Here is a 14,583-nt window from a genome sequence, read left to right on the forward strand (position 1 = left end):
ATGATGGTGACTCCCTGGCGCTTGTCCATCAGGGTCTGCTTGTCGCACCTAAGGGGTTTTGAGCTCAGAAAAGAACTCGGCCTTTTAAGATCATCTGGGAGCTCCCGTAATACCAGACTCTGTTGGCTTCTGCTTGGCACTTTACCCAAACTCATCTCAGCCTCTGGGGACACGGGTGAAGGGGCCCCTGAGGGCGGGCGCCATCGAAGAGTTGACTGGAGTGACCTGGCCGAAAATGGGCCACTGCACAGCGTCTCCCAAGAGGGGCGGCTGGGATGCCTCTTTCTGCACCTTCGTATGTGGCTCCGGGCTGGGGCTCTCTTGATGAAATTTTTCCCGCTCCTTCTCTTCTACCCCCTCACCTACCTGGCTCCCAGCGTCTCCGGCCTCTGGCTCTACCTGCTTCTGAAAGCCACCGAGACCTCAGGCCCAACATACATCAAACTGGGCCAGTGGGCCAGCACCCGGCGTGATCTCTTCTCTGAGGCCTTCTGTGCCCAGTTCTCCAAGCTGCACGTCCGGGTGACCCCACACTCTTGGACTCACACCGAGCACTTCCTGCGCCAGGCATTTGGGGAGGATTGGGGGAGGGTCCTCCACTTTGAGAAGAAGGAGCCTGTGGGTTCGGGCTGTGTGGCCCAGGTGTATAAAGCGCGTGCCAATCCTGCCTTCCTGGAGGATGACAGCGTCCAGAGACTTGCGAAGGCCTCCTGCCTGCAGCCTTCTTCAGAAGCTGGGGCAGTCGGGAGGCTGGGGGAGCTCTTCGGACATCTGGGGAAGGGGTGGAGGTTTCAAGGAAGTCTTGCTGACCAGTCACTTCTAGAAAGGCTGCTCCTTCCTAAATCTGACCCGCTTGGATCAAATGCAGTCATGTCTCAGGCTTCAGTGCCTGCCGACCAACCTAAGCCAGATCACCTCATCCCCGTGGCAGTGAAGGTAAGTGCTCTGATGTCTCAGCTGGCCCTTCCTGTCTCTAGAATGTCACTGACCCCACAGCGCTGTCTCCGCTCAGGAACCCCCATTTGCAGATCACTCCACTTCACCTGGGACTCCAGAATTGCAGCCTGGGCCAAAGGCGGGCACCAAACCGCTGAGCCACCCAGGGATCCCCATGGGCTCCATCATTTTTGTCTCCACACTTGTCCCTCCCCATTCAGCATGATCCCATGACCCCTGAAGCAGGTACCTCTGATGCTCTCTCATACCTCGGAAACAACCCTCAGTTCACACCTACTGAATCATACTTTGCAAGGGAGGAGCCTGAGGCCTGCGTTTTTATAAATGCTTCAAGTGATTCCCATGATCAGGCGTGTTTGGGGAACACTGGACCAAAATATTCTCTGCTCTGTGGAAGGCAAAAGGAGTAAATGCCAGCTGTGTACCAGTCATGGTAGGTGCATTTAGTCTGTACTAGCTGCCTTTGAGGTAGGCATTTGCTTAACTTGTGTCTATTTATTTTTATTTATTTTAAATATTTATTTATTCATGAGAGACCCACACAGAGAGAGGCAGAGACACAGGCAGAGGGAGAAGCAGGCTCCGTGCAGGGAGCCCTACGTGGGACTCGATCCCAGGTCTCCAGGATCAAGCCCTGGACCAAAGGTGGTGCTAATCCGCTGAGCCACCTGGGCTGCCCTATTTTTATTTATTTATATTCCTGAAAGGATGCGCGGGGCAAGGACTATTATCTTCATGGGATTTTTTTGTTGCTCTTGTTTTTAGATTTTATTTGTTTGAGAGAGAGAGAGAGCTTGAGGGGTGTGGAGGGGTAAAGGGAGAGGGAGAAGTAGGCTCCCCATAGAGCAGGGAGCCCGATGAGGGGCTGGATCCCAGGACCCCAAGATCATGATCTGAGCTGAAGGCAGACCCTTAACTGGTCGAGCCCCCCAGGCGCCCCTATCTCCATGTTTTATTTATTTTTTTTTTTAAAGATTTTATTTATTTATTCATAATAGTCACACAGAGAGAGAGAGAGAGAGAGAGGCAGAGACACAGGCAGAGGGAGAAGCAGGCTCCATGCACCGGGAGCCCGACGTGGGATTCGATCCCGGGTCTCCAGGATCGCGCCCTGGGCCAAAGGCAGGCGCCAAACCGCTGCGCCACCCGGGGATCCCTATCTCCATGTTTTAAAAAGTGGAAGAGGAGGCTGAGAAGTTGAGTAGCTTGGCCAGTTTCAGACTGAGAATGAGTTGTAGGAGGAAAAAGCATTTGAAAGCAGACTCTTTCCATCCCACCTCAGTGCATCCTTGCTGGGATGCTGTGACTCTAGATCCTTCTCTGACTCAGGCTTTGGATTACCTGACTCAGTTACCTGGGGTGCTCAGTGAAATGCAGATTCCTGTTTCCAACCCCACAATCAGTGATTCAATAGGTCTTGGTGGAGGCCTGGCCGACCACATCTTCACCAGGCACTCGATGGTCACTTTGATGCACGCTAGTGTTTGGGAACCACTGACCTAAACTCACTGTATTTTTTTTTTAAGGATTTATTTATTTATTCATGGGAGACACAGGCAGGAGAAGCAGGCTCCATGCCGGGAGCCGGACATGGGACTCGATCCTGGGTCTCCAGGATCACGCCCTGGGCTGAAGGCGGTGCTAAACCGCTGAGCCACCCGGGCTGCCCTAAACTCACTGTATTTGAAAGGAAAAGCCCACTTCTTCCCAGCAAAGCTAAGTGCAGCGCAGAGACGCTGGCCCTGGCATTTCCTCAGCAATGAGGGAGCAGGAGCAGAGCATTCTGTTCTGCTGAGGAGCTGGCTTGGGCGGCAGTCCTGTCGGGGTGAACGTGCCCTCCTGATCGCTCCCTGTCTCACTGTGCCTCCTCCTGGCAGGTGCTGCACCCCGGCTTGCTGTCCCAGGTGCAGATGGACCTGCTGCTGATGAAGATGGGCAGCCGAGTCCTTGCGCTTTTGCCAGGAATCAAGTGGCTTAGCTTGCCTGAGATTGTGGAGGAGTTTGAGAAGCTCATGGTCCATCAGGTAAAGTCCTCTTCCTTCAGTTGCAAACTGTGTCTTACATAGTTCTTGCTGTTAGCTGTTTAGCAAATGCCGGACCAATGAGTAGTTTCCTAGTAGGTCGTGGCTAGTGTGGCATGGTAGTCAGGGTTAGGTGATCTCAGAGGCTGAATGCCATCAGGTTGTTTCTTGCTTATATCAAAGTTCCCTGCAGGTGATCCAAAGAAGAGGGAGGGAGCTCTACTCCATAGTGATTCAGGGACCCAGTTTCCTCCCAAGTTAGGCACTGAAATCTTCAACATGTGTCATCTAGGGTCAGTGTGGCTTGGGGAGGAGACTGTGGACAATCTCCTAAGAGATCTCGAGCCTTCTTAGTCTACAGGCCAGAGCTTAACCTACAGGCTCTGGGCTCAATGTAACTGCAGGTGTGCTTGGGAAATTGCCTTCCTTAGTACCTGGCAGGGAAGTGCTGAGACTGTGCTGGGGCCTGCAGCATTACCTGTGCCACACGCAGGAGCCGCCCAACTCCAGGGTCAGGAGAATTAGCGAAGTTGCACACTGTGCCTTTGCTTCATTTCCAGGGCTTTTTTTTTTTTTTTTTTTTTTTTAAGATTTTATTTATTCATGAGAGAGAGGCAGAGACACAGGCAGAGGGAGAAGCAGGCTCCATGCAGGGAGCCCAATGTGGGACTCAATCCTACGTCCCCAGGATCATGCCCTGGGCTGAAGGCAGGCACTAAACCGCTGAGCCACCCAGGGATCCCCATTTCCAGGGCTTTTGAGTAGACAAGGACCTCCTCCCTGTCCAGGACCCTTGGAACACTTGTCGAAGTAGCCAGACTTGGTGAGCACACTTGGGCCAGTCACAGCTCCAAGAAGACAAACCCCGATGGCTTACTGTGCAGAAATTACACTGTATTGGGACAGTGCAGAAATTGGCTATCTTTCAGAAGCAATGTGCTAAGTTCTCATTTATGTCCTCTGATGTAAGGTTTTAGGTCCCAGAGATGCATTTTAATGTTTAGAAAGTTTTGCTGGATGCTATTCAGTAATGTTTCGATAACAAAGGATTAAAAGTGAGATAAGAGATTCTATTCCCACAACCATCTCTGCATTACTCAAGTCCTACCCATCTGAGCTTCAATTCCCCTTCTAGAAGTCTGATAGACATCATGGGGTGATGAACGAGATTTTCTCATCCATAAGGAAGGTGTAGTGGGCAGAGGGGGACTGACGTGTAAACATTTGCAGTGTATCCTGGAGATACTCCTGGAGGAGTCTCTGCAGGTTCAGTTGGGTTCAGCTGGGGCCCAAGACAGGAAGAGGTCATCTATCCTGAGGGCCAAGGCTCCCCAAGCTCACGCTGAGTCTTGGAAGGTGTGTGGTGTTGGACCAAGTAGGGGAAAAACATTCCCATCAGAGGGAATAAGGAAGGCCAAGGACAGGGGGAGGGTCGGGCAGGCTGGGATGTTCAGCACTATGCAGACTGGGTGAAGCTAGAGTTCTGGGCCATGGAAGATATGGGAGGCACAAGAGATGGATCTGAGAGAGAGCCACCGTGGATGTCACCCCCATGAATTTAGACTTCATGCTGCAGGTAGTAGGGGGGCACCAGCAGATGGCTTAGAGGGAAGATGGGGGTCAGGGAGCCCCAGTCAGGTGCCTCTGGGAGGGTCCGGGGGACTGGTGGTGAGTCACCGTGGGAGTCCAGTGGGGTGGAGTGGGGAAAGGATCTGAGAGTGGGGAGGCTGCAGCCCTGGTGGTCCAGTGTGGAGGCCAAGAGACAAGAAGTAATCTGCAGTGACTCCCAGGGCACTGGCTGCAAGGGTTGGGGGCGGGGTGCATTCTGTTTAGACTCGGAGTTTAGGGGGCTCTGGGCTGCTGTGAAGTGACAGCTTGAAGAGAAGTGTGGAGCTGGTAGCGGGGTCTGGCCATGGTTCTTTCACGAGGTCCTATGATGAGGAGATGCTAGCTGAGGACAGGAGGGCATGGGGGGGAAGCGCAGGCTGGCGAAGGCCAGCAGCATCAGCACGAGTGGGGCACACAGGAGGAAGGCCCAGAGACCAGACCAAGACGGAGTGGTTGGAGGCAGGGGAGGATCATGGGGGGGAGTGAATGGCAGGTGCTGGGAGAAGAGCTGTTGGGGAAGAAGGGGTTCTCCATGGCACCAGTACCAGAGGTCATTAGGATAAAGACGGGAGTGGTCCCTTGAGTCTGGCAAGCAGAGGGCTTGGTGGGTTTAGAGGGCAGGGGCCACTGCAGAGCACTGGAGCAAAGCCCCTGGGCCGGAGTGGGGGTGAGTGGAGAGGGAATAGGGGGAGGCAGCTCGGCCCAGGTGCCACCAGGGGGTCTGCAGCTGTAGCTTCCAGGAGTTGACTTAGGCAGCACCTCGCCCGGGTCTCCTGAGGCCTTCTGCAGGGAGGCGGGGGGAAGGCGCGTGGACATGGCAGTCCCGATGCTGCCATCCCTGGGCCCCCATCATTACCCGGCATCCTTTCTCCCCACATCCCTCTAGATCGACCTGCGTTATGAAGCTCGGAATCTAGAACACTTCCAGTGCAACTTCCTGAATGTGAATTCCGTCAAATTCCCCACCCCTCTGCGTCCCTTTGTCACCAGGGATGTCTTGGTGGAAACATACGAGGTGAGTGAGGGCTTCCTCCGGCCGTGCCCTTCGCTCACAGCTGGGCCATCTGCACCTGAAGGCTTCCATCTGAAAAGACAAGAGCCAGGGGAGCATGGGATTACTGTCTATACAGTGGAGGGGAGTTGGGATATGACTCCAGGTGGGCAGGTAGTGTAGGGAGGTGCCCAGCAGCCTGGATGTGGCCTCAGACTTCCTGGACTTGGAAGTCTTTCCATTTTACTTGCTGGCGACTTCAGTTCCCTCATGTACAACAGCGGGCGCCTGTCCCTGTCTCACAGGGTTGTCCCAGGAGTCAGTGACATTGGATGGAAAAATGCCTTCAGTAGAGTTTGCACAGAGAAAGTGTCTGACAAGTGTTGGTGTCACATCACTGGCCTTAGCTGTTGCCTGGTCCGGCCTCTTATAAAACTGGTAATGTGAGATCCAGGGAAGTGACATGAATGACCCAACGTTACTGGCGGTGACCTTGAGCAAGTTATCTAAACTCTCTGGGCTTTAGTTCTTCTATTTGCTGCTGAGGAATAACAAGATCTATTGCAATGGGCGCTCTGCCTAATAACTGACCTGTACGAAATGTTTACTTACTTTCCTCTTTCTCCTTTTTCTCCCCTTTTTTTCCTTTCCATTTTCCTGTTCGAGGTCACAGAGCTCATTCGTGTCCTTGTTGGCTGATTCTTGATCAGAAACTAGCTCTCCTGGGGCCTGCTCCCGTTTTCTCTCATGACGTTAGAACATCTCTTACCTGTGGGTGGCAGAGGCACAGGTTTCCTCTGTAATAAACCTATAGGACTTGTTTTCATTCGAGAAGTGTTACAGAAGGGAGAAGCAAATAGGTTAAAAGTAACTTGTGGGTGACAGATTCACAGGGATTATAAGGAAGGAAAACCTCTTTGGGAAGAGTAGGGATGGGAAGGCAGCACCAGTGTGTCACGGGGGGATGAGGAGCAGAGCATTGGGCCGGCCACCCGGGGTAAAGCTGTCTCTTCCCTAACCTTCCTTAAAGGAAAGTGTGCCTGTGTCCAGTTACCAGCAGGCGGGGATTCCTGTTGACTTGAAGAAGAAGATTGCCCGGCTGGGGATCAACATGCTCCTGAAGATGGTGAGCTCATGGGCTTGGAGAGGGTGCTCTGGCCCCGTGTGTGGTTGAATTTGCATGTGGGGAGATGCAGAGATGCTGGTCAGCTGCCATGGGTGGGAGGGTAAGCAAAGCAGCCAGCCACCACGTTGAGAATCTGGTGCAGGGACGCCTGGGTGGCTCAGTGTCTGCCTTTGTTTTTTTGTTTTGTTTTAAGATTTTATTTATTTATTCATGAGAGACACAGAGAGAGAGAGAGAGAAAAGCAGAGACACAACAGAGGGAGAAGCAGGATCCATGCAGGGAGCCCGACGTGGGACTGGATCCCAGGACTCCAGGATCACGCCCTGGGCCAAAGGCAGGTACTCAACCACTGAGCCACCCAGGCGTCCCTGAGTGTCTGCCTTTGGCTGAAGTCGTGATCCTGGGATCCGGGATCGAGTCTCGCATTGGGCTCTCCTCGAGGAGTCTGCTTCTCCCTCTGCCTAGGTCTCTGCCATTCTCTCTCTATGTCTCTCAAGAATAAATAAGTAAAATCTTAAAAGAAAAGAGATTCTGCTCCAGAAATAGCCAAACCTACCAAAACGCCCCTTCATTCTGTAGCTTTCTGTTAAACCCTGTCTTGGTGGCATGCCCTCTGTCACTGTGCCAGGTGCTGTGGGAAGAGTGGGGGGCAAGACTCAGGCCGTGCCCACGTTGCCCAAAGTTTAGACAAAGAGCCAAAGATATCGCATGTTCAGTGGTACTTGATTCATTCATTCAGCAGTGTTTATTGAGTACCTGTTCTGTGCCAGGCACTCTATTAAGTGTTAGATTTGCGGTAGTGAGCAATGAAAATGACACTCGTAAAAGGACATAGTGAGGGGATCCCTGGGTGACTCAGCAGTTTAGTGCTGCCTTCGGCCCAGGGCATGGTCTTGGAGTCCTGGGATGGAGTCCCATGCTTCTCCCTCTGCCTGTGTCTCTGCCTCTCTGTCTCTGTCTCTCTCTCTCTCTCTCTCTCTGTGTGTCTCTCATGAATAAATAAATAAAATCTTAAAAAAAAAAAAGGGGCAGCCCGGATGGCTCAGTGGTTTAGCGCTGCCTTCAGCCCAGGCGTGATCCTGGAGTCCCGGGATCGAGTCCCACATCAGGCTCCCTGCATGGAGCCTGCTTATCCCTCTGCCTGTGTCTCTGCCTCTCTCTCTTCTTTGTCTCTCATGAATAAATAAATAAAATCTTTAAAAAAAAGAAACTTTAAATAAAAAAAAAAGGACATAGTGAACTCTTGGCAGTGTTAGCTTTCACTATCATCACTGGTGGTAATAGTAGCAACCCAGCATTGATAGCAGCTCCCGTGTAGGCGTAAAGAAAGAAGATAGGGAGGTTGTGTGGGGATGGATGGCACATTGTAGGCAGGAGAGAGCATGAGTGTGCAAAATCTGGGTAAGAAGGAACCGGGTGTGTGGTAAGAGTGGGAGGAAAGAACCCACGTGACTGACATGGAGCTGTGGGGGCCGAGGCTGGTGGCCAGAGCGGGGCAGAGGTGAGAGTAGGGGCTCCTGGAGCAGTGGGATTGTCTGAGGAGAGCTGGGTGTTCACTTGGTCAGTACAGTGGGAATTCAGTGGGGAAAAGATTTTGTCCCCAGCCCCAGGGCTCCAAGGGCACCCTGGGCCAGAGAGGAGACTGCAGCCAGGGCAGCTAGTGGAGAAGCAGCATCCAGGACTGAGGAGATGATGACGGTTTCCAGCTCACAGGATCACGGATGAGGGGGCACACAGCCACGTGCCAGGATGTTTGGCCCTGGAGCCAGCGGTCAGCCAGCCTTGCGTACCCACATCCTGCGGGTGTGCCAGCCCTGACTTCTCTAGTTGTTAGCATTTTCACCAGAGCAGCAGCCTCTCTTACCTCCTTTGGAGCCAGAACCTGGACCAGGAGGGTCCCTCTGGCCTGGTCTGCAGCCTGCACCAGTAGGAGGAGTCCCCAGCGAGCCTCCGTTCCAGCAGCTCTCTGCCTTACCCCTGGGGCTCTTCTCCTTCCCCTTTAGAAGGACTGCTGGTGCTTTCTTTAAGATTTTATTTATTTATTCATGAGAGACACAGAGAGAGAGAGAGGCAGAGACACAGGCAGAGGCAGAAGCAGGCTCCATGCAGGGAGCCCCACGTGAGACTCGATCACGGGACTCCAGGATCACGCTCTGGGCTGAAGGCAGGCGCTTAAACCGCTGAGCCACCTGGGCTGCCCTGTGGATAATTATTCTTAATTAGAATATTAATTGCTCAAATCACAGAATAAAAATAAGTCCTTTGTGGGGCACTTGGGTGGCTCAGTTGGTTAAGCATCTAACTCTTGGTTTTGGCTCAGGTCATGGTCTCAGGGTTGTGAGATCAGGCCCCACAATAGGCTCCATACTCAGCACAGAGTCTGCTTGACTCTCTCCCACCCCCTGTGTTTCTCCCCCTACTCACACTCTCTCACTCTCTTTCGCTCTAAAATAAATAAAATCTTTAAAAAAAGTAAGTCCTTTGAAATGCGGTTTGGCCTTCGATTTTTCATGTTCCCTTATAATCGTTTAAAAATGTTCTTTACTTCGAAATTAACTTTTCTCTTAAAAATGTTAACCTGGCCTGTCCCGTACAAATTCTGAGTGGCTCACATAAGCAGTGAGGCTTTATGAAATGTGCACCTCTCTGCCATAGTACTCAATCACTGGGAACTTACTGTCACCTTGGAAGTTTTTTTGCGTATGGCCTGGTGGTGGCGATGGCCTGGCGAGGGTTGACTCTGCCTTGAATAGCACTGTTCTCCTTCCAGATATTTGTGGACAACTTCGTCCATGCAGACCTCCACCCTGGGAACATCCTGGTCCAGGGTGCTGACGGTCTTTCCAGGAGTCAGGAGGCACAGCTGCAGCAGATGGATGTCTGTGACACGCTGGTGGCAACCATGGCACCTGCCCGCTGCCCACTGCGCCTGGTGCTGCTGGATGCCGGCATCGTGGCTGAGCTGCAGGCCACTGACCTGAGCAACTTCCGGGCCGTTTTCTTGGCTGTGGCAATGGGGCAGGTGAGACCCGCTGGGCCTGCAGGAGTTGGGGATGATCTTTTAGGCCCTTGGAAACCATGGGGCTCCTCGGCCCTTGTCAGCCTTGTAAGTGCCCATGTTTGCCATGGGTGCTCCTGATGGACACGAGTTGGGTGGAGTGAGAGGGGAAGGATTGGGAAGGAGGTGGGGAGAGGAAATGAAGCCACCCAGGGCATCCTCAGTCAGAAGGTGCCGAGATGCCCATGTGTGACACCTGTTCTGAGCAGCTCATGGTTTGGGACTAGGGGAGGAAATGGCTCTACCCTAAATGCTGTTTCCTACTTGTAGCTTCTATTCCCTCACCAGTAGGTATATGGGTGGACACTGGGAACACTAGTTTCTTGTCTAGATAATGGCTGGCCTGGCCCGTGCCATTTGCTGCAAGACAGCAGGCTAATGAGAAGCAGCAGCCCAGAGGACTTCCTCTCCAAGTATGGGAAGATCCCTTGGAATCTGGAGTGGGTTTTTTGGTTGTTTTTATTTTTACTTTTTTTTATTTTTAAAGATTTTAATTATTTAATCATGAGAGACACACAGAGAAAGAGAGAGGCAGACACACAGGCAGAGGGAGAAGCAGGCTCCACGCAGGGAACCCGACATGGGACCTGATCCCAGGTCTCCAGGATCATGCCCTGGGCTGAAGGCGGTGTTAAACTCCTAAGCCACCCAGGCTGCCTTATTTTTATTTTTTTAAGATTATATTTATTTATTCATGAGAGACACAGAGAGAGAGGCAGAGACACAGGCAGAAGGAGAAGCAGGCTCCTCCCAGGGAGCCCGATGTAGGACTCGATCCTGGGACCACAGGATCATGTCCTGAGCCAAAGGCAGACGCCCAACCGCTGAGCCACTCAGGTGTCCCTGTGGAGTGGTTTTTAACTCCTGACCCTGTGGCTACGAGGGGCTCAAGTTGTTAGGAATTACTACTTACGGAAAGGGGTGGAGCCCAATCTGTACCAGGTCAACTTAAAGTACTATATCTAGAGTGACAATGAAGAAACCCTCTCACCAACCGGTGTGGAAATTTCCAGCAAGAAAGACCCTGGCAAGGGGAGAACTTTTTTTTTTTTTTTTTAAAGGCAGAATTCAAAAAATAAAAAATAAAAATAAAGGCAGAATTCAGGGGAGCCTTTGTTTATCTGGGAGCCTTCTGAGGGGACAAACCAAAGGCTTGAGCCTGAGACAGTATGAAAGTGTCCTGTGAGCTGAGGTTAAACACGGAGGCGCAGTGGAGGGTGGGGGGATGTTCCCCTGTGCAGGGTTGGGTGAAGGAAGGTCACAGCCAGAGAGAAAGAGCTTGGCTTCTGGGGTAGCGCTGCAGGAGGTGAAAGGCTCTGGCAGGGACCGCTTGGGTGTTTGGGGGCATTGGGAGGATCTGGTCAGAGGGCACCCTGGGGGGGAAGGGTTGGAGGGTAGGGGCACAGAAACTGGGTCATCTCAGCCAGAAAGAGAGCCCACAAGGAGAGTGGCTGGTCCAGTCCAGTGGCAGGTCCTGGTGACTCTGGGGACAGGCTGGTCAGCAGTGCCTCGTGGAGCATGTGCGGCAGGACACCAGCTTTGCCACCATGCCCTGTGTGGCCGTTTAAGGTGAAGATGAGCACAGCTCTTTGTCCTGGTGCATTAGCACAGGTAGGCTCCCATCCACCAACAGAAACTTTTTTTTTTTTTTTTTATGATAGTCACAGAGAGAGAGAGAGAGAGAGAGAGAGAGAGAGGCAGAGACACAGGCAAAGGGAGAAGCAGGCTCCATGCATCGGGAGCCCGACGTGGGATTCAATCCTGGGTCTCCAGGATCATGCCCTGGGCCAAAGGCAGGCGCCAAACTGCTGCGCCACCCAGGGATCCCCCAACAGAGACTTTGAAAGTCCTTTTGAAAGGCTCCAGCTGTTCTGGAGGGGGACAATTAAGCAAGGACGGGTGGTCAAATGCAGGATGGTAGAAAACTTGGGTGGAAGCAACTAGGATATGAAGAAATCCAGGCAGAGCGTCTAGGTTTTGGGCTTCTTGACTCTACCAAGTTCCTTTCTCTCACATCTTGTAGGGCCAGAGAGTGGCTGAGCTCATCCTGCATCATGCCCGGGCCAGCGAGTGCAGGGACGTGGAGGGCTTCAAGGCTGAGATGGCCACGCTGGTGACCCAGGCCAGGAAGGACACCATCACCCTGGAAAAGGTGAGCAGGCCGCTCGAGGGGCAGAGGCTGCGGGGTGTCCACTGCCCTGGCCCTTGGACAGAGTGACAGTCGAAGGGAGACCTCTTGACGGGGAGAGGTCTCGAGGGGGGTTGAGTTTTAAGGCAGATAAAGAGCAAACCTTTCCTCTGCCGGCATCTTCCAGGTGTGAGGCACCTCCCTGGAATCCCTGGCTCCTGGGCCTGGTTCTCCTGGGTGGCTGCCGGGGCAGTGACATTTATAGTGCCAGAGCCCCTCTCTGTCTGGGGTGTAGCCATTCTGCTGCTTCACCTGTATCTGGAGCTCAACTGAGCATGGAGGGAGGGAGGATTAAGGCCCCTGAGCAGCCAAAGGACACAGCTAATGTCCATGTCCTTTATTTACACCTGAGCCAAAGCCAGCTTTGTGTTTTATTTTTTTAAAGATTTTATTTATTTATTTATTCATGAGAGAGAGAGAGACAGGCTCCATGCAGGGAGCATGATGTGGGACTTGATCCCAGGTCTCCAGGATCACACGCTGGGTCGAAGGCAGGCGCTAAACCGCTGAGCCACCCAGGGATCCCCTTCTTTGTGTTTTAGACACAGTGCTAACTTGTTTTCTCAACGAGTTCATGGTCTACACTAGCAGGAGTGAGTCAGAAAGAGGAATAGCCCCCTGGTAGTGAGGAGCGGCAGCTGGCACCCCGCCCTCCCCATCCGATGGATTCAGATGTGATTGCTGTGTGGACTGGGAGTAGACAAGCCTCGAGGCTTGACTCCGGCAGGGGTCTCTGAACTCACTTGTGCGATGGGAGTCGCGCTTGTGTGTATGCGGTCCTTTCTGGAATTTGTCTGACAGCCCCCTTTCCTGACAGCGTGTGTGTGTGTGTGGGGGGGGGGGCGATGGTATGGTGGTGGAGAGTGTGGATGTGAGTGTATGTTGGGGGAGGGTGGGTGTGGGCAGTAGGCCAGGCCGGCCTGGAGGCCTGGGAGGGAGGGGGGCGGTTGAGGGGGCTCTGCAGTCGGTTTTCTTCTGTTTTCCAGCTTCAAGTTGCCAGCCTCCTGTCGAATGTCTTTAAGTTACTGATGACTCACAAGGTGAGGCCCCTGGTGGAGCGGAGCCTCTGCTGGGCCAGGCGGGTGGGGCGGCATCTGGGAAGCGGGTAGGCGGCCACCGGGCGCAGAGAGGTACTTCTACACGGGATCTCAGGCTTGCAAACATTTTCGTCCCAGTCTGTTTGTGTGAGGAGTGGTGCTTCCGTGTCCTGACACAGTCGTGGGGGGATCTCTTCCTCACCAGGGCCAGTCTGAGAGTCTGTCCGTCCAGCATTCTACTACTTAGTCTCTCTCGCTCTTTTTTTTTTTTTTTAAGATTTTATTTATTCATTCATGAGGGACACACAGAGAGGCAGAGACATAGGCAGAGGGAGAAGCAGACTCCCTGCAGGAAGCCCAATGTGGGACTCGATCCTGGGACCCCGGGATCACGCCCTGAGCCAAAGGTAGATGTTCAACCACTGAGCCACCCAGGCATCCCTTTATTTTTTATTTTCATTTTTAAAGATTTTATTTATTTATGGGTCTGGTGTTCTTGACCTTTTTTTTAACCTCCAACATCCCTTTGTCTAGATGTTGGGATTTAATCTTTGTACCTGCTTATTGATAGGGCTCAAGGTGCTGGCGCTGGCTGAACTGTTTTGATTTTAAGGACCACTCAGCTGTTTATGTCTAGGAGTGTCCTTAACAGTAATCCCTTCTCAATGGCCATCCCACAGAGGGGCATCCGTTTGTACACCCTCCCACCATGTCTGAGGGTACCTGTTTGTTCACTCTCTCACACTATTTATAAAATGTACTCATTAATAATTGATTAGTTCATGAAGTAAGCTCTGCACCCAGTGTGGGGCTTGAACTCATGACCTTGAAATCCCCGGGACCCCGGGATCATGACCTGAGCTAAAGCCAGATGCTCAACCATGGAGCCATCCAGACGTCCCTAATGATGCTTAGTCTTCATGGAAGTCATACTTAGTTCTTTCCTGGGGCCAGAGGCGGCCCAGGAGGAGGTTCTTGTCCCAGTGTGTTTGGAGGCCCCAGCAGGGCTGTCCTGGCCTTCGCTGCCTGCCCTGGCTCCAAGGCGGGAGGGGGCTTCACGGCTCTTCACTTTGGCCTTTCCCTTGGGCTTCATTGCCGTGTGGTCTTGGGCCAGTCTTCAGAGTCAAGCTGCCAGCCAGGGGTGTCAGGTGTTGAGGGCAGCGACGGGAAGGTTCTCCTTTGAGGATGGCCTTTCCCATTGTTTTTCTTGAGTTCTGCAATCTGGATAATGAAACACACCATGGGAAAGGCAGCTATTTGACGAGGATCGTTAACACAACTGAGAGTCAGAAAGTTGTCTGGCCTAGCGCCTTCGTCTTACAGACGGTGCCATGACACAGGGTGGCCTCCTTGGGCCTCATGGGCAGAGCACGAGACACGCATGGAAAGGTTAGGTGACTCCCCACGTCCCGTCCGTCGGCTTTGCATGGGCAGAGCCACTGTCTGCATCCGTCTTGGACTCTATAGAGTTGGCTCTGTTGGTGAGGTTTTGGGGAAAAGCTTTATGCTTTCCAGAATTCTTGACAAGTTCTGTTTAAAAAACAACTTAAATATTATCGTGGGATTGGGCAAAGCTTTAATCTTTGCTAGGGAGTTG

The 14,583-nt window shown here is 52.6% G+C and overlaps 1 protein-coding gene across 2 annotated transcripts in view; it reads left to right on the top strand.

The window, feature by feature from the left end:
- ADCK2 (aarF domain containing kinase 2) overlaps nt 1-14,583 on the top strand; it is a 17,876-nt gene continuing 3,293 nt past the window's right edge. The window contains exons 1-7 of one of the 2 annotated variants that reach the window (XM_077850167.1): nt 1-936; nt 2,835-2,981; nt 5,473-5,601; nt 6,608-6,703; nt 9,474-9,725; nt 11,785-11,913; nt 12,936-12,989. In XM_077850167.1, the coding sequence (XP_077706293.1) occupies nt 1-936; nt 2,835-2,981; nt 5,473-5,601; nt 6,608-6,703; nt 9,474-9,725; nt 11,785-11,913; nt 12,936-12,989 (1,743 nt within the window). The remainder of the gene's footprint in view (nt 937-2,834; nt 2,982-5,472; nt 5,602-6,607; nt 6,704-9,473; nt 9,726-11,784; nt 11,914-12,935; nt 12,990-14,583) is intronic. The other variant, XM_077850168.1, reaches the window with a different exon arrangement.

This window comes from Canis aureus, chromosome 15 (assembly GCF_053574225.1).
Source record: "Canis aureus isolate CA01 chromosome 15, VMU_Caureus_v.1.0, whole genome shotgun sequence".
Classification (NCBI taxonomy): Eukaryota; Metazoa; Chordata; class Mammalia; order Carnivora; family Canidae; genus Canis; species Canis aureus.